The sequence below is a fragment of the Henckelia pumila genome, chromosome 4 (assembly GCF_033568475.1).
Source record: "Henckelia pumila isolate YLH828 chromosome 4, ASM3356847v2, whole genome shotgun sequence".
NCBI lineage: Eukaryota > Viridiplantae > Streptophyta > Magnoliopsida > Lamiales > Gesneriaceae > Henckelia > Henckelia pumila.
The window spans coordinates 43450298-43478229 of NC_133123.1; the positions used below are offsets into that span (position 1 = coordinate 43450298).

Below are 27932 nucleotides of genomic sequence, written 5' to 3' on the forward strand. Positions count from 1 at the left end.
AATTAATAAAATAATGATGCAACAATCCATTAGTAAATGAAAAAAATAAAAAAAAATTCTACCTTTTTAAAATTACTCAATTTTCATAACCTACAATCTAAGTAATCAACAAAGTTTAATTGATTGAATAATAAATAAAAAAAACTTGACGGTATGTCTACCTATGATGCAACGGAGGTCTGCTAGAAATTTTTTTGCATGTATTAAATTGGTTGGAGGGCCGCACGAGGAAAGGAGATAGAAGTTGAACAGAGTTAGTGAACCATTTAACTCATTTGGAGCAAGATTTTTGTCATAAAAACATATTCACGATTTCTGTATTTTGTTATAACACTATTTATTAAATAAATTTATTTGGATATTAATTTAAATACTAATTAATTTTTAAAAATAATCGGGGGCCCATCTTAAGGTGGGGCCCTGGGCGGTCGCCCAGGCTGCCCTACCTTAGGGTCGCCCCTGACTTTTAGATCTGGTACAAAAATTAAGATTTTGAGTATAACATTTGAACAAATTTTTTAACATCAAAAACATATTGTACATACATGTTTATGTACAAAATATTTATATTAAAGCACTTGTTCATTATTATTCAGTACATACATTAGTATTTCAAAAATCACGAAAATTAACAATTTTATGTGTACTAATTTAAAATATTTGAGTACAAACATATTTAATTTGAGTATGGATCTATATATTTATGGCATCAACTGTCTCAAATTGAATATTAAATCATGATTTATATTTTCGATTTTAGAGAGATGAAACATAACACAAAAATTTTTATTCTAAGAACACTGATTTTTATACCAGATTTGAAATAGTTGGTACTTAAATGTCATATATTTGTACCTGATTTTTAAATTTTTACACCTATTTTTCACTTCGAAAATGCTTTGTGAGCCCATGGAGTTAAGACAAACTTTTTGCTAAATTAGGGAGTGCAGAAAAATAAAATTTCTGACAGGAACTAAATGATAATGAAACATGTGAAATGGGTACTGAATCCTAATTAACTCAATTATATATTATCGATATTGGATTCATGTCAACACAATATGGATACTCCGATCAAATATAACCAAAAACAAACTCAACTTTACAAAAAAACAAAATACAATTTGATCATGTAAAAAATCATTTCACCCAAAATGGTTGGTAACAGTTGACATGAGATCAAACATGACATTAATATGTTTTTTTTATTACACCGATAATAACCGATACAACATCATCATTTCATATCGATGACATGCATGGATCTGAAAATATCAACGATGTTTGATTCAACATCACTATTTGTGATCGTCGATACTCAAACATGACCAAAACAAACTCGACTAACCAAAAAAACAAAATACATTTTGATGACCCATGTAAAATCAAAACCCGAACAAACCAAGTTAGAGCACTAATTAATAGCTTGATATTTTCATGATATCCAAATCATGTAAAGAAATTGGGTTCCAAAAATATTTAAAAGCATTTCACCCCAAAATTGTACACTACATTTTAAATAATAAAAAAATCGGACAGCTCTAAAAAAATCCAAAAAAAAAAAATTTGCTAAGATCAAGGCATGTGGAGACTTGGTTCATATTCAAGCCCATGCACTATCTTACACGTGGTGACTCGAAACCATAGCTGTATATCTTCTGGGCTGCCACCTCTCCCTTTCTCCAGTACTTTCTTCCCACTCCCAACACTATAAAAACGCTGCCCCCCACCTCACTGTACTTCATCCAATCGCAACATATTACAAAAGCAAAATTTAATTTTTCAAAAGTTTTCATTCATAGCGGAAAAATGGCAGCCATGTTTGCAGCTAACACATCGGTTCTGAATGTCTCAAGTTCTTTGTCTAAAAATTACCCCTCTCTTCCTATTCGTCCTAAAGTATCTAGAGTTGGCTTTACTACTCCCAGATATCCTGCTCTTAAGGTAAATTAAGATTATATGAATTTGATAATGGGGTTTGTTTTTTTTTTATTATTATTATTATTTTTTATCTGACGATAATTTTATGGGTGATGTAATTAAGGTGCCGCATGCATCCGACGGGAGTCGGGAGATTCGTTTCAATGCCGACGAGGCTGCGGACAAGACGAAGGAGAAAGGGCGTGAGGCGAGAGATAACTTGGAGGGGAATGCCCAGGGGTTGAAGGGAAAGGCCAGCGACGCCGCCGGGAACGTGTCGGACAAGTTCGGAGAAGCTAAAGACAGGGCGGCGGATTCGGTGCAGGACTTGCAGGGGAAAGCGAAGGAAGCCTTCGGCGGCGCGTCGGATAAAGCTGATGAGATAAAGGGGAAAAGTCAGAGCTCCGCGGAAGATTTGGCCGACAAGAGCAAGGGCTACGCGCAAGACGCGGAGCAAAAGGGGAAGGGGGCTGCCGGGAATGTGATGGACAAGACGAAGGAGGCTGGGAATACGGTGGCGGATAAGGCCAAGGGCGTCGCTCATGGAGCGAAGGAGAACACGGAGAATGCGGTGGATGGCGTGGCGGACGCAGCAAGGAGCGTAGGCGACAGGGCGAAGCAGACGGCGGAGAAGATCAAGGAGACGGTGGTGGGGAAGGCGGATGACGCGCAGTCGAGGCGTTGAGCGCGCCGCGGGGGCGGCGGATCTCTGAATAAATCACAGTGATGATATTTGGGGTTTATTAATACTTTTGGTGCAACATTTAACACTGTTGTAATAATTTCTTTGGCTCGACCATTTGGGTTGGTTGGTGTATATTTTATATTGACATAATTATTAATCAAATTTTAGAATTATGGTGTTCGATTGAATTAAATCTACATCACAAATTCGCTGCGTGGGGGCTATAAACAAGTCGGATAGAAGTGGAAATGCGTCCAAAATGATCGAAATATATGTACTAACCTATGCATTGGATGTGATCGAATATAAGTATAAACGAGTCGATGTTAGAATTCAAAATCATTGAGTATGATATTTAATTAGTAATTGTTTGCTATCAGCTTGTTTCAAAAAAAAAAAAAAAAAAACAAAGTGCTATCTCTAAAAATAGGTATATATTTTTTCAGACGCAAATTTGTGTAAGGAAAAGATTGTCAAAATTGAGCCCTAGTTTCTATTCCTGCAAAATAAACCTTTTAATGACATTTGACTAAAACATAGGGGTGCATGTCATTTGAGCTAGGTACATGTCATTTGAGCTAGGTAAATTGGATGAAGTTCCAAATTTTGGTATGCAAATATACTTCTTGATACTAAGATCTTGATATAAGATCTGTCACTCACTAGCTCTTTGTATTTGTATTAAACAAAAAATGTGACATTTGACCCCGAAAGATCTGCTTTAATATAATTTTTTTTTGTGACGTGGGAATCGGCAGTCGTAACTTCGGTGTGCACTGGGTAAACCCCCGAACTAACGCAATAGCTTGCAAATTACGTTAGCCAGGTAAATCACACTATGCAAGTCCTGTGTGACAGACTAGTTCAAGAAGGTGTTGATAGGAGGAATCGAATTCTTGATTTCTGACCAAAAATTTACCTACTCCATCAACTTGAACACCCCTTAGAGGCAATGATATGCTTTAATTGATAGTACTATGTGACAATCTAACATTACATTCAAGAGTCATAGTCGAATTATAATTGTGTTATGTAAACAACTAAACATCAGATATCTTTATATATAATTTTTACATATTTAAATTAACTTTCAATATTTAGATTTAATATTATGCTATATCTTTATAATTAACATTAGCATATATAGAATCACTCATGATGATATAAATAGTATTGTTATCTAAGTTGTTTGCATTCATTCATCTAAAAAAAAAGTTGTTTGCATTAATATCGTTGACAAGCTACTCTCTTTGTCGTGTACCTCAACTATCATATATAAAATAAGTCAAGACCGGTAAAATTTATTCAAGGAAAAAATTAAGTTACAGGTCCTCAAGACCTCAACTCCTCATTTATTTGCATTTTTTTTTTCGATATGGCATAATAATTAATACACACCCGTTAAAATATTCGCTCACATTATTAGTTTCCGGCGTCGATCAATGTTATGGTAAACAAAAAAAAAAAATTTAAAAGTATAAATAAATTAATTAAAATCCTGAACTATCTCATGCTCATAATAATAAATATGTTCATTTTATGGTGAACGGCATAGTATTTTTCAAATATTTAAATTCGATAAGTGGATAAAAATCGAACGTGGCAGCAGCTTATATTACTCTATATATATAATTTATTGGGGCAGATAAGTTCTAAATAAAATAATGTTGAGCATGGTGAATTGGCGATGGGTGCTAGTTCCGCTACTAAAGGACACATGTACTTGTCAAGAGATAATATTTTTTTAAATATATATATATATAAGTGATCATAAAATTATTTATGAGCTAGTTAGAGCATCTTTTCACGAGTTTAGATGCAAAAATTATGGTTTAAACATTATTTAAACTAGCGACAGAAGCACAATTTTCCCAAGTTTAACAAAATCAAAGTTTGAAAAAATAATGAAGTAAAACCAAAAATGACCAAAAAACTATTTTCCCATCCTAATGTAAGGCCCGGTATCCTTATTTAGATGTAAGAGCCCAATTTATTGGATTTGAGAGAGAGTCTTTTGTCCGTTCAAATTTTCCAAGCAACACATAAAAACTCACGTGAGATCAAGTTACACATGCATTTTGTGAGAAGGATCTCGAAAATCTATATAATTCATTAAATAATATATATATATTTATGGCAAATGTATTGTTTTTTACTACAAATATGAAGCAATTCAGTCATCTCACATGCATAAAAGATTCATAACAGTGTCACAAAAAAGGTAAGCGAGGTAGCAGATATCACCCTAGCTAATTAATGGGACATATGAGCAGTACAACCCTTATAAAGTGCATCTAATGTGGACTTTCATCACATTTCGTGTCAGTTTTTAATTGGCCACTCATGTGGAACCCATGCGTGTCAGTTTTTAATTGGCCACTTTTGTGGGACCCATGTGTAGGTTCCACATGAGTGGCCAATAATAAACTGACACGCCACCCTGAGGGTACTACCTTCAGGGTGGCGTCGACATATCCCACATTTACACACGATTAAAATAATAAGATGAGATGAAATTTTCCGAGAAGAACCTACTCTAATTTTAGCTAGTCTTGCAGTTTCGCACACACTTGCCCTTAAAAAAAACATACAACCATGATACCCCAAACCAATCAATTTACTATATATGTAGTATTAAAATACGTTGGTAAGATAAATTAATTAACGAAAAGATTTAAATATTGTTTATATGATTAGACCTTGAAAGTTTATTCCATAATCATAATACTCATAATTTTACATTAAAAAAAAATTATATGCCCACAAAATATAAGTAAATTATTATTTTTTAACAAAGTCTATCATATTACTTTTTATATCGTACGTAAAAATTGGTTCAGCTCAATTTGTTTTGGTTAAGAACCAAATAAGGTTTTGATTTGGTTGATTTAAAATCCATCCTGCAAACATATATATCAATTAACTAGCTAAAATATAATCCAAATTAGTACTGTCTGATTTGGTTTGATTTTCAGTTTAATTATCCAATTAAGTACATATAAATTTAAAGTAGATGAATTAATAATAGTCATTCAACAATATAATATAGCTATATATAAATATAAATATAAATATGTATATGAAAAAAGTGATTTGAAATAAAATGTTTTGGCGGATGCCCGAATATATAACACCACATGCACAACTAAAAACCCAACGGTCATGAATCAATTTCTCGATTTCGAAAAAAAAAAAAGAAATTGGGGGGCAAATTTTCTTTAATTAAATAGCGTGAGTTTGGTGAAAAACCAAAAAAAAAGAAGAAGAAAAAAGAAAAGGGTTTGATGAAATAAGCATGGATCCTTCGCCATCGAGGGAATTAGGAAGTCAGAATTATGGGCTTTCAGACGTCGTTACAAGGCGGATTGAGTCGACATTGGCGGAGTCTGTACGCCACTTCGGGATCACAGACGAGGATCGTGATGTTGTCTTTCGAAAAGAGTCTCCACTTAAGTCGTTCTTTGATCGTCCGGAGAATGGAGAAGTCGAAGAAGAAGGTGGCGGCGATGATGATGATGTTGCTAACATCATAAATGTCGAAGAAATGGGAGATGGGGTACTTGTGGAATTAGATGGTTCCAAGATTAATCAACAAGTACTACTCCAAGAAGGTGGCGGTGATGATGCTGCTAATTGCATCAGAAATGTCCAAGATGATCATGCGAGGAGGAGTACTGATCAAAAAGTGGAAGTTGATGATGATCATACAAACCCTAAAGAATTCTTGGAAAATGATGTTAAGATCGATATTGAACATGGCGATATTGGTGGTACGCAGGGAAAAGAAGGTGCAGAAGATCATGATGTTATCAAGAAGGAAGAAATATTCAAAGGCGGTAGAAAGGGAAAGGAGGTGGAATTAGACGATGGTTTGAGCAGTAGAATAAAAGATTTAGAAAGGGATGATAAAATCGACCAAAAAACTGAGAAAAGCGGCAAAGAAATAAAAAACCCTGATGGTGATACCAACATCAACCACAAAATCGAACAATATCGGGGCGAGACAGATAGAAAAGAAGGGGAAGATGATGGTAGTAAAGACAATGGAGTGATCAAGAATCAACAAGAAGTCGTCCAAGCCGGTGCCTGTGGTGATCAGAATATTCGACAAGAAAACCAAGGCAGAGATGATAACATTAATCTAAGACTCACGGATGATCATATATTCCCGCTGCTTTCTCGAGATAATAATGTAAATATCGATAGAAAAGGATTAACTAGACAACGCTTGATCCAGGAGTACGATGCTAATTTGAGGGCAAAAGATCATGTACAAATTAGGGGTACTGATCATAAAATCGACAAAGGTGAAAGTAGTAGTTCGAGCTCAAAAAAAGTCGAAAAAACAGAAACAAGTACTGAAGAAACGTCAAAAAACCCTGATGATCATGTTGCTGATCAGGAAGGTGTTGCAGCAGAAGATCATATCCATGATGATCATGCCAACAAGGCCGAAATCGAACACAGCGGCGAGACGGATGCACGAGAAGGAGAAGATCATGATGGCAGTACTACTGCGAAATTAACTCAAGTAGTGATCAACAACAATGATCATGCAGGTGATAATCAGAGTCAGGAACAACAACAAGTACTAGTAGTGGAAGGGGCTGATGGTGAACAGGTTCATGGACAAGTACTCGAAGGCGGTGCTGCTGATGGTGATCAGGTTCATGGACAAGTAGTACTCGAAGGCGGTGCTGCTGATGGTGATCAGGTTCATGGACAAGTAGTACTCGAAGGCGGTGCTGTCGACGGTGATCAGGTTCAACAAGAAGTCGTCGAAGCTGGTGGCGCTGATGGTGGTCATGAGGTTCAACAAGAAGTTGTGGAAGCTGCAGGTGGCGCTGATGGTGGTGGTCAGGTTCAACAAGCTGAAATCCAAGGCAACGCGGTCGTGGTGGAAGGCGCCGCCGGAGATGAGGCAGTAGCTGTAGTGGACGAGGATCTAAGACTGGCGGATAAAGATGTGTTCCCGACACTTACTCGCGATGTAAAGATCGGTAGAAAAGAATTCAGACGCTTGAAGGACGAGTGGGGACAACGAGCTAGGCCATAAAATTAGTAGCATAATTGCTACCTTCAAAAACAATACGTACCATATTGCATGTCCGAATATTAATTAGGGATCATATAATTGCTTAATTCGATTGTCATGCATGGTTTGATCTGCATATATGTGTGCTGATCATCATGATACTCATGGCTTTTGCACGACAAGTACATTACGTAGATAACTTTGAACACATTTGATGAATATAATATTGGTGATCATTTGCTGAATTCAGATAAAGTTACGTACGATTCATATAAAATTTAGAAGTTAATTTTCTATGGGCAATTTGCTCAAAAATCCCCAAATGCAAATATGTTTTGCTTTGGGGTCCCTAGTCATAAAATGTGGTACAAAACAATACAAGATGTGGTACAAATTAACAAAAAATGTGGTACAAAAAAGTGGCTAAGGAGTGCAGAGCAAAACATGTTTGCATTGGGGATTTTTGAGCAATTTGGACATTATACAATATTTTGAAGGCTAGCTAACGTGGGATTTTAAGGGATATGCTTATATTCATGAGACGTATATATAGTTTAGATTTATCCACGTTAGCTGCTCTATTTGTTGTTCTTTAATACATTTTTCAATTGATTTTCAAGTAGAATCAAATCAAATAATCGACTTTATTACAACATTGGCGTGTGATAATTTTTTGTTATTTGAACACATGTTGATTAAGAGAATCAAATAGTTAGATTCATGATGCATCGAAAATATTAATAATTTTAAAATAAAATCTCACGAAATATATCATTTCGGTTGTTAGAAAATTTTGTTATCATTAAAAAATATTGAAAAATGCTAGATATACATCTTGTAGTCTACACCTTGGTTTACACCCTTACTTAAAATTATCCTAATTTCTCTCATTAATTGCAAAATACACATGATAAGAAATAAATATCTAGAAAGGTTTTATAATTAATAAGAAAGGATGTAAACCAAGAGGTGTATATCTAGCATTACTAAAAAATATTTGCCTTATAAAAAAATATATAAAATATTTGCAAGTCTATATATATATATGGAAAGAAATAGTAGGGACCAAATGAAATGTGTAGATAGGAAATATCCCAATCCATGCGTCTGGCAATGTCGTCCTCACCATTGCCCCTACCCTTTTCCACTTCCTCCGTCGCGCAAACATGCCACCGGAATTGTTCCGCCGCCGCTTCGCCTACTCAACAACAATCGACATCACAAGGCACACACCAAACAGACCAAAATTCACCTGGGAAACCAAAAACAATCCGATTTCGATTAAGTGAGCTCTGCAGACAAGGCCAGCTCCACCTTGGCCGCCAACTTTTCGATGCAATTCCCCAGCCAACTACTGTTCTTTGGAATACTCTTATTATCGGATACACTTGTAACAGTATGCCGCATGAAGCTATTTCCCTCTACTCCAGCATGTTCTGTACTATAAGCTCCTCCTTGACCCATCAAAAGTGTGATGCTTATACTTACTCTTCCGTGCTTAAAGCCTGTGCTGAGACGAAGCAGCTTTTGATAGGTAAAGCGCTGCACTGTCATATTTTACGTTCCCATGTAAATCCCAGTAGGATTGTTTACAATTCTTTGTTGAATATGTATGTGGCTTGTCTTTTGAGTGAGGTAACTTTGCTGGGGTGCGATATGGCGGCCAGGCTGTTTAAAACCATGCGGAAGCGAAATGTGGTTTCTTGGAATACTATGATATCCTGGTACGCAAAGTCCAGTAAGTTTGTGGAAGCAGTCGAGCATTTCTTGATGATGATGAAAACGGATGTTAAGCCTACTGTCGTTAGTTTTGTGAATCTTTTTCCGGCGGTAGCTGGCGTGAGGGATATTGAAATTGCTAATATGGTTTTTGGGATGGTTGTGAAATTGGGGGATGAGTATGTAGATGACTTGTTTGTGGTGAGCTCAGCAATTTCCATGTATGCCGAAGTTGGTTGCCTTGATACGGCTAGGAAGATTTTTAATCATTGTTCGGAGAAAAACGCCCATGTTTGGAATGCGATGATAGGTGGTTATGTTCAGAACAATTGCCCAATTGATGCACTTGAGCTGTTCTGTAATGCCTTGGATTATCAGAATTATGATGATATAGATGATGTGACAATCCTCCTAGCACTAAACGCAGCTTCACAGTTGCAATGCTTGGATGTTGCCCAGCAGCTACATTCATATTTAATCAAGATTTCCTTTGCTTCTCCTGTTGTTCTGCTCAATGCAGTTATAGCTTTGTATTCAAGGTGCAACTGGATTTGCGATTCATTCAAAGTTTTCAGTGAAATGCAGGAAAGAGATGTTGTGTCATGGAACTCCATGATATTTGCTCTGGTGCAGAACGGGTTGGATGATGAAGGGTTGATGCTTGTCTACGAGATGCAAAAGCAGGGATTTTCAATCGATGACGTGACAATCACTGCTTTGCTCTCGGCTGCATCAAACCTTAGAGACCCGGAAATCGGCAAGCAGACCCATGCTTATCTGATCAGGCATTGTTTTCAATTCAGTGGTATGGAGAGTTATCTCATAGATATGTATGCAAAATCAGGTTTAACACAAGCTGCAGAAACAATCTTTAATAACAATTGTAAAGGCAATCGTGATCAAGCCATTTGGAATGCCATGATTTCCGGTAGCATGCAAAATGGGTTGATTGGTCAATCCTTCATTATTTTTCAGCATATGCTTGAGGAGGATGTCATCCCCAATGCTGTGACCTTGGTTTCAATTCTTCCAGCATGCAGTCAATCAGGTAATGTAGGTCTGGGTAAGCTACTCCATGGTTTTGCTATTCGGAATTTCATGGACCAGAATGTCTTTGTGGGCTCTGCTATGGTGGATATGTACTCAAAATCAGGTGCAATTGTTTATGCTGAAAGAGTTTTTATGACAACCACCGGAAAAAATTCAGTCACTTGCACTAATATGATACTGGGTTATGGTCAACATGGAATGGTTGAGAAGGCTTTTATGCTATTTTATTCTATGAAGGAATGGGGTGTAGACCCTGATGCTGTTACTTTTGTGGCAGTCTTATCTGCTTGTAGTTATGCTGGTTTAATCGATGAAGGCATAGAAATATTTGAGTTGATGGAGAGCGAATATGGGATAAAACCCTCAAGAGAACATTATGCTTGTATTGTGGACATGTTAGGGAGAGTTGGGAGGGTCGTTGAAGCATATGATTTTGCACAAAGATTGGGTAAAGAAGGCAACATGTCGGGAATCTGGGGTTCACTCCTCGCCGCCTGCAAAATTCATAAAAACTTTGAGTTGGGAAAATCTGTAGCTAATAAGTTGCTTGAAATTGAGGGGGCTGACAGGATCTCAGGTTATCATGTTCTCCTTTCTAACATGCATGCTGAAGAAGGAAACTGGGAAGATGTGAAGAGTTTGAGGCAAGAGATGCTACAAAAGGGTTTGAAAAAGGAGGTTGGTTGCAGTTGGATTGATGCTTCAGGTTATGCCAACTGTTTTACATCCAAAGACAGAAGGCACCCCCAGTCTGCGGAGATTTATCAGTTGTTGAAGGTTTTGTCTGACAACATGAAGGATGCTGGTGATATGCCTCCGCTTCTGTGTAGTGAATGCTAGACGTAGCTGGAAGAAAGACAATTTGTGTTCCTGTAATGGAATTACACCAAATTCATTTTACCCAATTCACATGGTGCAAAAGAATCAGTTGGTGATCATACGATTTTCGCTATGCATGTTTGTCGTTGTTTCACACATAAGTGGGCATTTCAACACCCTCCAAATTTCTCCCACCCCACATCCCCACGAGTAAAGGTATCTTCTTTATCACGATGGTTTTTTAATTAGCATGTGATCTGTTTGTAATATATATTGAGTTCAATTATTTGTTCTCATTTGTTCTTGTGCAGGTAAATATCTAAAGAAGTTATCTATCTGCTGCTACCCTGGGTAAGGGGAACTCTTCGTTTCATGTGTAAGTGACATGGGCTTTTTTGTGGACAGCTTGCAACGTTATCACTTATTTTGTTTTTATATGATGCTCTTTTCACCTCAGGCAAATGTATTTAAATGGCAGGAATGAATCTAGATAGTTTGGGGCATTGTGATTACTTGTAACATTCTGGTGCTATTGACTACTGGGGATTCATTAAATTATAATCCACGGTCGATGTCCTGCAGCTGGGCTGAATGAGATTAGAAGTATCAAAAGTGACTTGGTATATAGATCAATTGAAGAAATAGAGATAGAGTTGTCACAGTGGCCTTTCATTATATAGTGGCTGGAAGTAACCAAGAATAGTATTGTATCTACATTTTTATTTAGACATTTGGTCATCGGATCATTTAAAGTTCAGGATTCCCCAAATCCTTTTGAGAATTCATTCTAGTGGAAGTATAGAAGATGGTGCAGATGACGAGGTCAGCAAGAACAAGACATTAGATTTTCTCCGACAAAAAATAAGCTTCCCAAGTGTGTCGATACTAGGAAATCATGTATTTCAAGTAGAAATCTCCGAGTTCCAAACAAGTGGGCCCTTCAATCGATCGAGAAAGAGTTGTCATTATGAGTCGAGCTGTTGAGTTCCGGGTCACCGCCACTGGTTCGAGCAAAACAGAGGATGTAAAAAAAAGCACATCAAAAGCCAAGAATAGTTGGCCCATATGGACTTAAGCTGAAGGGTGGAGACAACATTGTTAGCATTCACATCGAACTGTCTTTGCGTCGACAAAGCTTCCGGGTTCGTTTTCCTCCATCCTATATTCATCTAAACATGTTCGCAAAATCATGGTTGGAGCTCAGAAATTCTGATGAAGTGGTTATTCTTGTTTTTTAAACAATGACGAAGCGATTTTGACTCGAGTGAAATATGTAATCCATGACGTTACTTGTTCCTCTGAAAAATATTGAGGCCTGAGGGGTATATTGGTCGATCTAGTATCTGTTGATTCACATATGTCTTGCTTGAATGTCTGTTTTTGAGGTACTGAGATTTGTATTTGGTCTGACATACATACACTGGTTTACATGTTGGCCATTTCTTCCATTAGGGAGAGATTGGTCTTTCACTTCCATTTTACAAGTTAAAAATTAAAATAGCTTCACAAAAAAAATTAAAAAAAAAATAAAAAATGGAAGTGATCCATAAATTTCTCAAAACAAATTAGAAGGAATTGGAAGAATAACGAAAAATGTAATTAAATTTGAATGAGGAATCAAATTTGGGGGAAAAAAATTTAAATATCAAATCTGAAAATTGTAATGTAAATACAAAAGGATCAAATCTATTGTAAGGTAAAGATAAGGGACTAATTTACAATTCATCGTAAAAAGTCAAATCTAATATTCGTTCAAGATTGACCTTCTCCCATTTGATTGAATTATTTGAATGATTAATTATGCTACTAATCTAATCAAAACAATAATGCAGTGATGTGAAAAATAATACATTAATTGATTAATCATCCTTGCTTTGTCCAATACTTGGCTCAAGTTCTTCCATAAATTAGTGTCATTTACCATTGTCTAATCCAAATATATTAATTTAAAATTCTGATATTATTAATCTCTCATCATCCAATCCATGAACAAATAAAAAAATAATAAACCGTCTTATTAATCCCAACAATCATAAATTCATAATGCACAAAAATCTCAAATTTTTAATTATAATTCAATTCCAATATTTAAAAAGAAATTACTTCATATCTATCTATAATCTATAACTATATTAAACATCTATATCTGTATAACTACTATTTTTTTCTTTTTGAGAATTAGTATAATGTCTAGATTGTTTTACAAGAGTGTGCCAAATTTTATAGAAAAATTATATCGATCTTTAGATAAAGTTATGATATAAAAATTATCATATAAATACGTAATACTTGTATCACAAATCTATTTAAAATCTTAAAAAAAATTGTGATTCAATTTTACAAAACTAATTTTTATTGGATTCGTTTTATAAAAAAAATATTATCTTTCTATTTTTTGCGGTATTTATATAGACAGATTTATCCGAGTCGAGATGACACACGAGACCATACTATTTAAAAAGTAATATATATGTAATACAAATTCAACGAGCCTCCATTCTTTGTTTTCTTACATTCCTTCACAAATTCAATTTTCACCAATCCCCACTCGAATAAAACTATTTATTCGATCACTTTCAACTGAATCCAGTGTTTCCCTTTGATCTACCGATTCGTTTTTGCATCACGAATTCTCTCAAAACCTCCTAATTAACGCGTTTTTCTTGTGATTCTCCAATGGCGGAAAATTCCAAGGATGATGATGTGCTGGGTCAACTCTGCAAGTTGGTCGACGCTATCTATGGGTTGCCCGATTGCAGGACGGTTTCGAAGAAGATGTACGGCAATCTGGTGAGGCGGGTGAAGCTCTTGAGCCCTCTGTTCGATGAGTTGAAGGACGGTGGTGCGGAGGAGGGAATCGGAAGCGACGCCGTTGAGGGGCTTGCCTCCCTTAGAGTTGCCATTGAATCGGCTCTTGAGCTTCTTCAATCGGTCCACGAAGGCAGTAAGATTTTCCAGGTAATTTACATGTAGAAAGATTTAATCTTGATTTTTGTTTTTTTTTTGGTTCATTTTGGTATGTTGTGTTTTGCTGAGAGATGTCTTAAGTGTAGTTCTTGATTCTTTTGTTTATACTTTTATCATTATGTGGATTTAAGTGTGGTTTATGACTTATGAGTCTTAAAAGCGTATAATTTGATGCCTTATTCAGGGGGTTGTTGCTGATTTTCCTGGATTTTCTAGAATATGCGGTTATTAATGATTCAGGATCATTGATCAAACGTTTATTTTTACTGGCCCACCACCCAAAAAAATTATAATGCTCTCGTAATATTTCTGAAAGTATAACAAGCAAGAAAAATTATGGGTTTCTCTGTTATTTTATGGGTTTGATTCTGTGACGAGGACAGAGTTGGCTACCGGATATAAGCCTACTAGCTATATCATTTGCTTGGCACGATTAACGTTTAATTGGGGTATATGTTGAAATTAAAAACCTCTATGCTTCCAAGAGACTCCATTGATGTGTTTAGGATCTGAATATCTTTTTTTACTCTATTTGAAATGGCATTATATGCTTGTTGATTCAAATACCAGTTATTTAAAGGTTGAAAATGTTGAAACTGAAAAGAAATACTGCTGGATGAGATACTTCTTGTTCTGGCAAAATAATATTGAGTTCTTTAAGTTTACATATTAATGAAAATTGTTTGGTTGTGAAGTTGTGGATTTTATTTGACCCTTAATATTGTGGTTCATATATATTTATAACCTCTGGAGTTATCTCTAGTGGCATATATTTTCGTGCTCAAGTTTTTTCAGTCTATCATTCTTTTGTGCTGCAGGCTCTACAAATCAACAAGATTGCTAGCAGGTTCGATAATGTAACTGAACAGATCGTAGCAGCATTGGACCAGATTCCCTATGCTAAATTCAAAATGCCCGAGGAAGTTCGAGAACAGGTGCTTTACGTCGTTGTGGTTGCTAAGATTAAAAAAGTTGATTCCCTTGTGATTCTTTTTTTTCACCATGAAATCTGTTTCATTATTTAGATTGAACTCGTACATGCACAATTTAAAAGAGCGGTGGGTCGAATGGAATCGCCTGATCTGCAGATGGTGATGGACTTAGCTGCAGCCCAAATGGAAGATGATCCCGACCCCATAGTATTCAAAAGGCTTTCAGAGAAGTTAAATCTCATGACTATGAATGATATAAAGAAGGAGTCTCTTGCCATCCACGAAATGGTTATCTCTAGTGGTGGAGTTCCTGATGGAGTTTCGGAGGAGTACTTTGAGACTATGTCATTTCTTCTGCGAAAGTTAAAGGATTGTGTGGTGATGAGTAATCCAGATTCTGATGCGGCTGAAAGCGACAAGACTTCATTCCAGTATAGATCTCCGGTCATTCCGGATGATTTTCGTTGTCCAATATCGCTAGAGCTGATGAAAGATCCTGTAATTGTGTCTACTGGGCAGGTTTGAAATCTCAAATTCCCTCAATAAATTACAATTTCTGTTTCAGACTAGTATTGGATGTGTCATAATATTTCGTAAAATGAATAAACCAAAGGAAATTTTTTTTTTAGGAAAATTTTCATTTTAAATGAAGGCAGTGGTATTTCGGAGTTCTCACTGGGAAAAGAATGAAAATTTTACATAGCCAATGTGGTTTGTGATGTTCTGGAAATTTTATTCATGTTCAACTTTTTTTTTATTTGGCCCGTTTGATTCTTTGCAGACTTATGAACGGTCCTGCATTCAGAAATGGCTGGATGCGGGGCATAAGACCTGCCCCAAGACTCAGCAGTCATTATTGCATACTGCTTTAACTCCCAACTATGTGTTGAAAAGTCTCATTGCTTTGTGGTGTGAAACTAACGGTATCGAGCTTCCTAAAAAACAAGGCAATGGCCGGAATAAAATATCAGGTGGGGGTTTAGACTGTGATCGCACAGCTATAGATGTCTTGCTGCAAAAACTTGCGAATGGCAACGCTGAGCAGCAAAGAGCAGCTTCCGGTGAGCTTCGTTTGCTCGCTAAAAGAAATGCCGATAATCGAGTATGCATAGCCGAAGCGGGAGCCATACCATTGTTAGTTGAACTCCTATCCTCCACCGATCAGAGGACTCAAGAACATGCCGTCACAGCACTTCTCAACCTTTCCATAAACGAGGCAAATAAAGCAACTATTGTAAATGCCGGTGCTATAACTGAAATTGTTGATGTGCTGAAAAATGGCAGCATGGAAGCTAGAGAAAATGCAGCGGCTGCCCTTTTTAGTTTGTCAGTTGTTGATGAAAACAAAGTGCAAATCGGGGCAGCAGGAGCCATACCACCGTTGATTGATTTGCTCTGTCAAGGCACTCCAAGAGGTAAGAAAGACGCAGCCACAGCGATATTTAACCTTTCGATTTACCAAGGGAACAAGGTGAGAGCTGTAAGAGCGGGAATAGTGCCACCACTAGTGAGACTGCTAAAGGATATTGGAGGAGGAATGGTGGATGAAGCACTTGCGATATTGGCTATACTTGCCAGCCATCAAGAAGGGAAAGCCGCAATTGGTAAAGCTGAGCCAATCCCATTTTTGGTGGAGGTCATCAGGACAGGTTCACCACGTAACCGGGAAAATGCAGCTGCGATATTGTGGTCGTTATGCACAGGTAATCAAGATCATTTAAAGGTCGCTCGAGATCTTGGGGCAGAGGAAGCATTGAAGGAATTACTGGAGAATGGCACTGACAGGGCTAAAAGAAAAGCTGGAAGTGTTTTGGAGCAGCTCGAACGAGTCGAAGTGGCGATTGTTTCTTGAAATTCTTTTGGTTGAATAACGAGGAATTTCAGCATTCGTCTTTGATTTTGCCACTTGTGACTTGTGAGTAGTTTGGCAATGCAAGGCAGATTTTGAAAACGCAAAATCATATTCACAATGCATAGTTGTAGTTCTGTATAAAGCACACAGTATTCACTTTCTTTTTCTTCAATTATTTTCCTTTGGATATTCTGTGATCGGAGTGGTATGGGGAGGGGAAAGATTGTTGATAGGGATATATTTATAAATTATATGAATGTAAACGATTTGGTGAGAAATGAAATGACGTGTTCAAGATTTGGAAGCATATAGGTGATTAAATTTTTTTTATGTTATTTAATTTTCATGTTATTTTCTGAACATAATTAAATATTCAAAAGTTAATATGAATTAATATTCAAAAAATTATATTAAGATAAACAAATTAGTAACTTAAATTTTTTTAAAAAAAGATAAAATATGATAGGCAATAATGAATAAATAATGAGATATTTTTGGAGATAGGTTTAAAGTGAGATCAAAAGAAAATGAGGATTTGAAGGTATTCAATTAAAATCAATCAAGGCTTCATCAAATTAATTGGAAATTTATTATTAAAGGGGGAGATTTTTAATCAAACAGCAAGACAGTAAGATATTATATATATGGATTAAATTTTTGAATAACTGAATATTTAAAATTTAAATTCAACGGAAGCAAATTGCACAATTTATTGTGACCAACCAATTCGTGTAGCTCTTATATTCATGTTACACTCTTAACATTACACATTTATGGATCTACAAATATTAAAACGGAAACTGCAATCCTAGTGAAAGAATAACACCTTGAATCCCCTGCACAAGGAACTGATAACAAAAACCAAAAAAACACCGAAAAAGGATCCTCTATATTTGAACCATCAAAGAAATCATTCCGGCTGCAAAATACCTATTTAACTTACAAACACAAATAATGCTGTGTTTTTGCACTGTGAAACAAGGAATCACTTCCAATCAACCGCCCAGCTTATCGAAAAAGGATTCAATCACGGTCTTTCCATTCACAATTTTTGTTGTTCCCACGATCACGTCATATGCCATTCCTTCCTGTAGAAAGATTTATCAAGATGCAAAGTTTGTAAAATAGATTACACGTTTGTGTTTAAACTCGTTCTGGGGTAATGTTGAAGACAATACACGGATAATGTATTCATGGTGGAGGATTACGCGTGCACCTGGGAACTAAGGAATCGAAGGGCAGAAATCTCAGCAAATGTCACTCCACCAATGAAAACCACAAGGACTAAAGAGCGTCTACCATCTGCAAGTCTGAAATATTGTAAAATGAAAGATTAGCTTAAAAAGAAAATGACAGGTATCTGAGTCTACAATGAGCACAAAGTAGTCAACAGTTTGTACATAAAGACAGCTTATGACGTAGAGCGTCACTGTTTGGTAGATAATGTGAGACATGGATGGTAAGGTTTGCACTGCCATGCCTTGTAGACACTTTTAATTTTCAAGACAACTGATCTGGTCAGTGGTCTACATGCCACCTTCATGCTCATTTTTACCACCGATTTCGTTCGTCAGTTTGATTTTGGAGATTCTATCTCAACTAAGCAATTGGCAAGACCAAGTCCAAGAAAGCATAAAAATTGTCATCTCTTGCAAATGGAACACCGGAGAAAATTATACAAGTCTTTTGCTACGACCATCACCACGTTGATTTTCTCACTTTAGTCATTCACCTCCTTACTGCGGTAGGGAGAAACAGCTACGTATATCAAAACGACTAGGCAGAAGAGGTACGACAAAGAAGGTCGCGCAAAGTGTAACATCATGGCTATTGATTTTAGAAAAAGTATATAACTGTGACTGATAAAGAACAACCATCACACTGGATGTCATAAATTTAAAATTTATAACACAGTTGAAGAAGTTTCTAGCCCTGAGTTGATTCTGAACATTAAGATTGCTGATGAGCATGATTTTCTTTCTGGTGTGGAGAGGGTTAGAAAGCAGACACAGAATCACATAGTTAAGAAACGAGAAGTTAGAGATAAGTACTTCTCTGAACTGTTTAGAGATCCTGGCAGCGTGTCATAAGAGGGGATGCTAGCAAATCGACCCTGTAGACAAATTTCACATCAGTATAAGCCATTATTTGTAGTGTTGCATGAAAAATAGAAGGGTATAAAATCACTGACTCTCTTCATTTCCGAGTGTGGCCCAGGCAGCAGCTTTAATATTTCTTCAATGGGACGCCTACAAAAAATATTTACCACCATATGGTAAAAACCAGTTTTGACCAAAAAATTCTTCAGTTGCAAAATGTCAAAAAAAAAATTGATAAACTCTAAAAGGCTTTCCAAAGAGTACATGATTGAGACTCTAGGAAGAAGACATCACTTGAATATGAATTAAGTAGCCTTCATATGATAATCCAATCTAATGATTTGAAACAGAACTGTGTTATTGCAAATACATTCCACTCATATGTCAATATGTCATCTTCATTTTTAACAGAATATTAATACATTCCATATATTTTTAATGTGTAAAATGTAAATGGTGAAAGTTTCACATACAAGGTAATTCATACGGCAGAACAAGTCACTTTTAATAGAAACATAGCATAAACTTTCCCATACTAGCTGATGATACAACAGTGAAGTAGAAGGCATCCCAAAGACAACCTAATGCTAATTACGACGAATTTAACATCATGCAGACCCAGTTTCTCCCAAGAAACGAAATAGATCCAAACAGTTTATTTACTTCAGAAAATATATTCATGTCATTACTGTTGTTCTCCAGTCAGATATCAGTCTTGTGGAAAACTAATCAGGAGAAACCATACATAGACAAATATGGACTAATGGTGGAAAATAAGAATCATATATCTTCACTGATTACTCAACTTGTTATCGACACATGAAAATGATGAAATAATGAAAACATAACGGTTTGCCCTCATCAACATACCTTATTTATCAGCAGACACAGGAGAGATGAAAAGCATTAACAAAATAACCATCATACGGAAAGGTTCACACCAAGCGTAATTAACAAGGCGGCTGACTTTCATACTGCATTAAATAACAAAATAATTTGGAAGTGATCTCACCATCCAGATCGTATCGCCTGTTGTACCAGTCGAATGCTGAGAGGTGCATATCCAGAGAAGACATAGGATATGTCATTAGGACTGACAAGGAGTCAATGACAAGAATGGTTAGAAAAATGCATAATGGGGAGAAAGGGGGAAGGGAGAGAGAGAAATCACAACATTGTGCAGCTCAAGTCCTGCTCTTAAACAAAATTTGCATTCACGTCATAAATTCAGTTAAAAAGATAAGGGGCAGGCTGTTTACATTAAGTATTGATTTCAATAACAATTGGGTACCCCGTTGGAAGCCAAAAGTAGTTTGTCAGGAGCAGTTTATATATCAAACACAATCAAGAAGTAAGAACACTACAACATATGGACAGAATTATATTGCACCAAATCTCTGAGACATATACGTCATTTAGAAGTTTAGTGCCCTGTTATTGACGAAAAAGGCTTGCTGACATGTAGAACGAAGTAAAATGTGTGTTGCTCTCTATGAAGTTCTGCATAATCCTCGATACAAAAGCAGAACAATGCTAGTCTTATTCTCCATTATACAACTGAACTTTACCGACGACATATTTCAAGTGTTGGTGGTGGTGACAATACCAAAAAAAAAACTTTATGAACAGAGCGAAAAGTACTTTGCTGTATCTGTGTCCTCAACCACAAGTTGCAAAGCACGTTTGATTGTCAACCAGTTGCTTTTTGAGTCCTGCAAGATTAACAAAAAAACTAATATTGTTGAATAACATGTTGTTTGGTTTGACTCTTGAGTATACAATGGAATGCAACTTTAACCTGTTTCTTGAACAACCCTGCTTTTTCCAAGTTATTAAGTGTGGCAATATGCTCAAAACCATAGCTATGAAGAAATTCTCTCCTGAACCAGGAAAGTGAAGGTCAATCAAGATTAAACAAGTTCTGAATGCAACTAGTAAAAAAATATGGCATAAAAAAAATTCCACTTGCCTCAAGTAGTCAAAATTCCTTTTTGGCAATCCCGAATTTGTTATGGATAACAAGATAAGAAGACGTAGCACATTAATTAGGGGCTCTTGCTTATGAATCATTTCTTCAATGTAATCAAAGCATCTGCACCATAAACATAGTTTAATCATGCTCAAGACAAATGGAGAGCACAGAGACAATATTTATAACAGTTTTGACTAAGCTTATGGATATAATTTTGCAACAAATATAGAAATATAGAATTGCCCATCAGATTGATTGTTGGTATGTATAAGATAACGATAGAAGTCTGTTACTGATGAAAACTCCTAGATCTACAAGAAAACATATCAATAAAAAAATTTAACATTATTAGTGAGATCCCAACATTTACCAAGTACGTGTAAGTATACGGATTAGAATGATATCATTTCCAACTCCCCCCCTTAATCTGAAGAATAGATTATTTTAAACTTCAAACTCGGACAGAGTTAAAAACTAAAATGACAAGTTTGCCTTGGATTCTAATTCTCCATAGGTACATGCTCTTTCCATAATCTCATGAGCACCAACTTCATGTGGTTGCTTCAGAAAATCCTTTACTAATTACATTCCCAGGAAAATTTATGTCCAGGAAGCTATTTTCATGCATTAAGACACAATGGAGGTAATGAACTGCAAGTTGTAACACGGCCCAAAACTAAAAGAAAGTATGGGAAAAGATCAATTCTACACATCTCATTAATGAATAAATGACAGTTGCTAAACTTCAAAACATACACATCAAAGTTCTGGGCCTCCACAAGGGTTTGTTCCATATCAAGTTTCCCAAGAAACAAAGGTTTCGATGTAAATGTAGACAAATGCTGAGCTAGATTGATGTGCCTCTGAAAGGATAAAGGAAGCAGATTAGTGCTTCGCACAGAAAAAAATCAAAATTGTGCAAATTAAAGAAACTCACTGTCATTTCTGGCAATGAGTTGAGCTTCTTCACAAAATCCTTCAATTCAGAGACTGTCTGAGTCTGTAAATATGGAAGACATTTAGGACATTCACGATAAAGTGAGATTCCTTTTCATGTATTGATAAGCACGCTTTAAAATTTTATTTGTATGTCACATACTCTTTAAGGCGTTACCTGGCAGTGGACATTTAAATTTTCGAACATTAATTTTAAAGAAGGTAAAAACCGTGTTAAAAAATTTGGTCTTCAATTTTTAGTAAAACTTCACTAATCAATACCAATTCAAAGGATGACATAATAATGAGAAGGGAGCATGTATCATGTGATGTGAACAAGAAACGGGATAATTACGTTGAATGGTTTTATGTCAAATTGTGAATCACAATTAGAGCAGTTCTCCAGTTTTGAAAGAGTTGAAGAACTTTTATGATCTTTAACTCATACAGGACAGCATAATCATCTTTGAGTGGCACTTATAATGACATCTAACCTTCATTTGGCCAATCCAACTTCATCATTTTTAGCTCTGTTTATGAAATTCATAACATTTCCAAGGGTAACAAAGTTACTGGATATGGAGATATACCAGCTGAGAATGTATTTCGACAAAAGACAAGATCAGTAGTATGTTTTTAGATGACTCACAGTGGTCGATATCTCAGTATAATCCTGCTTCATGGATGTTGCTTTTTGACGTAGAACCTGAAACATGCTGCTCTTAGCCATTACTTAAACCAGTTTCAAAAGAAAAGGCACAAAAACTGCCAGGAGAAACTGGAACTGCAATGCGTGAAAAAGAATAACTGCATGCAATTGTCACGACCTAAAGCATAAATGGATCAACCTGCACGACAACTTCAAAATTCAGATCCCGTATCTCTTTGAACAACTTGTCACTGCAGTCAAGATGAAGCAACAATCAGTCAACATAACAGAAGTGCCCGAAAAAAATACTGTCATGGGTACTTCACACATTCACTTAAATATAGCTACAGAAAAAGAATAAATCCTACTATCATAAATAGTTTACCTAGAGTTTAAGGGAACCTTGATCTTCTTCCCTTCTTGCTGAATCCCCATAATGGAAGCATCTAGCTCCATGGCACCATTATTGACGCCAAGAAGCTGCATGAAACCCATGAGAGCTAGATTATTTTTTTTAAAAGGAAACGATCATGAAAGCTAGATTATAAACACTATATGAGCAAAAATAAAGCAGTAATTCTATTATCGGCACACAAAAGACGAGTGGTGGAATGCCATGCTTCTTAAACACAGCCAGCACACCATTACCTTGCTCATCACAGACTAGCAAGATAAAGGACATAGGATAATTTGATAAAAGGATCTTCACCTCGTACAAGGCATTAAATTTTTCAGATAGCTTTTGCAGATAAAAAAAACATTTATATTTTCAAATGATATTTAGTGATGGATCATATCCCTATAGAACATGCAGAGCCACATATAAAATGGATTTCATCAAAGAAAGGCTAATTTTCATGCGACAGACTGAATTGCATGAATTATTTGGGACAGTGTGGAAGAAACACGGATTTTTTTCTTTCATATTACCTCATCTAGTAATCCCTCGTATATCAGTTGCGAACACATTGGTGTGACCATATCCACCTACAAGAACCAAATTAGAAAATCAATATATTCTATGTAGCATATTAATATGTAAGCACATATTAAGTGCAATATGACTATTTTCAGGGTGCGTAAGTAAAACTACTCGCTAAGAAAAATAATATAGATCAGGTTTGAGGTTGAATTTCACAATTGGAAGAAGATTAATGATAGATATGGAAGATATAAGCTTACTTCAGCTAACAGCTGATTATATAGTAACGCCCAACCAACCTCCTGCCAAATCTTTAGAGAATAATATAAAAAGGAGACACTTATGATAGGGATAAAGAGAGTTGAAGCAACAAACTCCCAGGTTGGATATGGGACGCAAGGTTTTCTTTCCCAGAAGTATTTTCTAGGGAAGGGATTGCAAAGGAAAAATGTTTGCAAGAAAATGAAATATCTCAGTATTGTTGGAGAAAGATCCAAGCATGTTCCAGGTCAAGCAGCTCCTGCTCCCCAACTCTTTTACCATTTATATATAAACCAGCTCTCAAGAGCAGTCCGACAGAAGATCATAAAAGGGAATCTTAATTTGAATAGGATATGTTTTCTCGGTCATGGGGGAGTACTCAGCGTGATAACAATCCGAATTCAGACTAATTGCATAATACATAGACGAAGGCATCAAGATCACCAAGAGAAACGTGGCTAGAAAATAGAGCTAATAACAGAACAAACTGCATAACAGGAAACATTTTAGTTTTCAAATTATAGCACACGAGCTTTGGAATGAAAAGTTGGAGGAATGAGCATGCTAGGATAATTAGTTAATTTTCTGTAGATGTAAGCTTAGAGTAAAATAGTATGAATAAGTGGGTAATGAGCATGCTAGAATAATAACACGGTATAGTGGTAGTAATAATTAGTCTCGAGGCGGGTTCCAGTCCGGGTAGCATACAACAATCTCTATGCTAGGAGCCTATAAGTATAGAACTAGCATGGTAAAGACACTATGATGAAGAATGATCAATAAATAATCTGATTTTGTTTAGATAGCAAGAGTGGACGTCAATCCTACCCCAGTAACAACATACTATCAAGTCTCAGCGGCACATACATCCATCGCTAATTTCAAATAATGATGATGTTAGCGAACGATCAATGAATTGTTATTTGCGACTGGCGTTAATTTAAGTACTATATATATGCCACTTGCTTGCATGAACAATGATGTCTATGCATGCATGAACCTTGAATTTTTGAAATGCAAGCCTTGATGACACTTGATACTTGTCAAGTACTAATTAGCCTGCTTTGATTTGATATAATATACCAGTACTCGTGGCCATGGGCTACAGCACTAGAATACTTTTTCTGAAACAGCTATAGTTGGATTTGGTGAGCCACAGACTTCTCCCTTGTGCCAACATGTTAGAATGCTATGCACCTCTTGGGGTATCCACTGATTCTATTGAAGAGTGACTTGACCATTCTCATACTCCATACACCTTGAACTATGATGGTGTGACGGTGACCTTGATCTAATGCAACCTGATCATCACTTGCCTTCGCACACAATCATGCTTTTGTTTATGTTATCACTCTCATGCTTTACAATTCATATGCATGACTGTCCTGCTTCCATGGAACAGGTTCCAACTTGGAGGAGAAGCATAAAGAACAAGGAATGTAGGTCAATATAATGTTTTGAAGATTTAGCTTCTCGGCACGCATTGGGCAACGTAATCCCAAAAATAACCACTCAAGATCAACTAGATGAGATATAAACCTATAAGCCTCGAACTTGTGACCTCGTACACTCAAACAGTATTAGAAATTACGTGCCCCAAAAGCTTGAGATCATGAAGTTTCTCAAACAATAGTTTTGTATTTAACATTATTTATAATATCAAATACTCCAAAGTTACAAAACATATCGATTTTTCAATACAGCTGAACCTTGATGATGAACCTATATATAAGTACACAGCTATTTCTAGTTTGCCAATATTTCCCTCTTATAGTGCTTTCATCATTCTCCATATCTCAAAAAAGACGCAGATCTAAAATCATGTTTCCTGCAACCTACTTTTTCCCAATACCAAAGTTACAAATAACTGAGAACCATGAGCCCTGATTTATTATTATAATTTTATTCTCAAAACTGATCATAAACAGTCGCTTGTAAAATTCACACACTACTGTTTGTCTGAAGAAAATATGCCAGAAATGGATAAACATAAACAAGAAGGTACTGAGTATACCTCTCTGTCAAGAAGAATGAGAGTGTTTATTTCAGGAATTCCAGCCTGTGAAAATACATAATCAATACTGTCAACAGATTAGGTTGCTTTAGAACATTCACAAGCATAAATAGTATTTATGTATTTTTGAAAGATGTAAAATTACATCTGATGTATTTACGGGTTCTTCAGCTTGCATACGATTCAAAATTTCAGCAACGCGTGCGGAGGCTTTACCTTTGGCCCTAACATTGGGTATTACTCCAAAAGAGAACTGCATAATCAGCCATCACGGAATCATCAAAAAGCTAACAGATACAAGAACAACTAAACATATTGGAATACAAATCATATTTTTGACAGCAACATGGAATCCCATCAAAACATGATCGTAGGATTAAGTGAACAGGACCAACAGGTCTTCACCGATGTTAACAAAGTTTTACAACCACAAGACTGATTATACCTCCATACTGTGAATCGCTTTTGCTATATGCCAGAGAGAGGTTGCATCTCCATCCACCAAATATTCCTGTCAGGCAGATCCTCTCACCCTTAGACAAAATCAACTGAAGAATGAAGAAATATACAGTATTAAATATTTCCACTCAAATTCCCAATACACTCTTAAAATATGTATACCTTATTCGCAAGATCGAGCTCAAATGATAATATATCCTCATCCAGCGGAATCAGATATAAAGGACACTCCCCGATACTCAACAATTCATATACTTTTTCCTCCTCGAGTATCTGTGCGACCATGTAAAACACAAGTAAATAAACACTAACCAAATAATTTTTCCATTCTATCAATTTTGTAAGCAATCAGTCCATACCTTCTCACAGGCAACCGCACGACGAGGAACAAAGTAGAGAAAATATTCCCTGTGAAGCCCTTTTGATGTATCGTTATGAATGTGTGAGCAAATGAACTTAATCAAGTCAAGCTGAGATCGAACAAGGTAGATCACTTTAGTCAATTCTGTCTGAATTGGCTCAGCTGTCAGATACCGCAGTTCTTCAGCTCCATTATCCTGATAATAGGCAGCGAGATTTTGCCTTAGTAATTTTATCACTTCTAAATTAGCAAACAAAACATGTGCAATCTAATATCCATGCCCCGTATTAAGCTATTTACCCTTAAAATATCCATCTCGATCTTTTTAAACTCAGATATGTGTTTCCTAAAAATATCTTGAACTTAAAACTTAAAACATACAAAGACCAAGAATGGTAAACAGATAAAACCCATCTAAAAACTACAGCTCATTAATAACTGTAAGTTTGATAGTTTTCCTCACAACCGCGAAATGTTTCACACGCACATTACATAGGAAAACACTGTAGAACCAACATAGCTGCGAGGGTTCATTTCTGACGCTGGAAGCAAAGATGGACAAATACCTTCAGTTCTGCTGTTTGTACAATAAGAGAGATCGATCCACTAAGCTTCGGATCAATCACCAAACACTTCTTTCCTCGTATCTACAAGAAATCAAAATCAAATTTTGGGCAAACTACGACATCTAATCATAGCATGCGAATATCTCCAGAAAATATCCAATTATTATACACGCAATTATTGAAACTTACATTTTTAACGATGTTTAGCAGCTCATTTTTAGCCTTGCTTCTGCATTTCATGATCAATAAAGCAAAAAAATATATATAAGAAAAAAAATTGAGCCATTTTTCCCGTAAAAATCGAACATGAGATAGAATTTCGCATAGAAATTAATCAATTGTACCTTATGGAGTTGAGATTGATTGGCGCGTTATCGAGGTTCGGAATCTGAGACATGATCTCACACTCGACCTCCCCAAACAGGTCTCCTTTATGCCAGAGACTATATTTGTGTATCTATGTATGTATATATATATATATATATATATATATATATATATATATATATATCTGCGAATAATTTCCTATGGGTTTTTCATTTTTGTTCGGAATGTTTAGGGGTTACTCCTGTCTAATAAAAATAAATTTTCAATCAAAAAAATAAATAAATAAATTTTGATAATAGTTGACACTTGCCAACAATGATGTCATTGATTTGCAGCCTATAATATTATAATTATTATTATTATTATACTTTAGATTTATAATTTAAG

At 36.0% G+C, this 27932-nt stretch overlaps 4 protein-coding genes across 4 annotated transcripts; 3 read left to right on the forward strand and 1 right to left on the reverse strand.

Annotated features, from left to right (window-relative positions):
- Nucleotides 1-1773: 1773 nt before the first annotated feature.
- LOC140867420 (uncharacterized) lies at nt 1774-2746 on the forward strand. The gene is made up of 2 exons (XM_073272492.1): nt 1774-1944; nt 2045-2746. Exons 1-2 carry the CDS (start codon nt 1810-1812, stop codon nt 2603-2605), a joined length of 696 nt encoding a protein of 231 aa, XP_073128593.1. The 5' UTR covers nt 1774-1809; the 3' UTR covers nt 2606-2746.
- Nucleotides 2747-8731: 5985 nt separating this feature from the next.
- LOC140894448 (pentatricopeptide repeat-containing protein At3g22150, chloroplastic) lies at nt 8732-12622 on the forward strand. The gene is made up of 3 exons (XM_073302956.1): nt 8732-11444; nt 11540-11604; nt 11707-12622. The coding sequence occupies exon 1, from the start codon at nt 8742-8744 to the stop codon at nt 11247-11249; it is 2508 nt and encodes an 835-aa protein (XP_073159057.1). The 5' UTR covers nt 8732-8741; the 3' UTR covers nt 11250-11444; nt 11540-11604; nt 11707-12622.
- A 134-nt stretch (nt 12623-12756) lies between these two features.
- On the forward strand, nt 12757-17274 carry LOC140894449 (U-box domain-containing protein 14). The gene is made up of 4 exons (XM_073302957.1): nt 12757-14186; nt 15014-15130; nt 15221-15646; nt 15909-17274. Exons 1-4 carry the CDS (start codon nt 13905-13907, stop codon nt 16977-16979), a joined length of 1896 nt encoding a protein of 631 aa, XP_073159058.1. The 5' UTR covers nt 12757-13904; the 3' UTR covers nt 16980-17274.
- A 384-nt stretch (nt 17275-17658) lies between these two features.
- LOC140894450 (vacuolar protein-sorting-associated protein 33 homolog) lies at nt 17659-27684 on the reverse strand. Its single transcript, XM_073302958.1, has 22 exons — nt 27563-27684; nt 27408-27447; nt 27219-27299; nt 26651-26848; nt 26454-26564; nt 26278-26343; nt 25978-26085; nt 25833-25877; nt 23566-23622; nt 23021-23115; nt 22835-22886; nt 22636-22692; nt 21988-22050; nt 21807-21913; nt 21048-21170; nt 20877-20958; nt 20720-20790; nt 20091-20171; nt 19171-19228; nt 19031-19092; nt 18196-18289; nt 17659-18067 (listed from the first exon to the last, which is right to left on the reverse strand). The coding sequence occupies exons 1-22, from the start codon at nt 27613-27615 to the stop codon at nt 17975-17977; spliced, it is 1797 nt and encodes a 598-aa protein (XP_073159059.1). The 5' UTR covers nt 27616-27684; the 3' UTR covers nt 17659-17974.
- Nucleotides 27685-27932: the final 248 nt, after the last annotated feature.

Coding starts and splice junctions, on each gene's coding strand:
- LOC140894449 (XM_073302957.1), top strand. CDS start 13,905: ATGGCGGAAAATTCCAAGGATGATGATGTGCTGGGTCAACTCTGCAAG. Junction 15,131..15,220: donor CCGAGGAAGTTCGAGAACAG/GTGCTTTACGTC, acceptor TTCATTATTTAG/ATTGAACTCGTACATGCACA. Junction 15,647..15,908: donor TAATTGTGTCTACTGGGCAG/GTTTGAAATCTC, acceptor GATTCTTTGCAG/ACTTATGAACGGTCCTGCAT.
- LOC140894450 (XM_073302958.1), bottom strand. CDS start 27,615: ATGTCTCAGATTCCGAACCTCGATAACGCGCCAATCAATCTCAACTCC. Junction 25,878..25,977: donor AACCCGTAAATACATCAGAT/GTAATTTTACAT, acceptor GTATTTTCACAG/GCTGGAATTCCTGAAATAAA. Junction 20,959..21,047: donor AGGAATTTTGACTACTTGAG/GCAAGTGGAATT, acceptor TTCCTGGTTCAG/GAGAGAATTTCTTCATAGCT.
- LOC140867420 (XM_073272492.1), top strand. CDS start 1,810: ATGGCAGCCATGTTTGCAGCTAACACATCGGTTCTGAATGTCTCAAGT. Junction 1,945..2,044: donor CCAGATATCCTGCTCTTAAG/GTAAATTAAGAT, acceptor GATGTAATTAAG/GTGCCGCATGCATCCGACGG.
- LOC140894448 (XM_073302956.1), top strand. CDS start 8,742: ATGCGTCTGGCAATGTCGTCCTCACCATTGCCCCTACCCTTTTCCACT.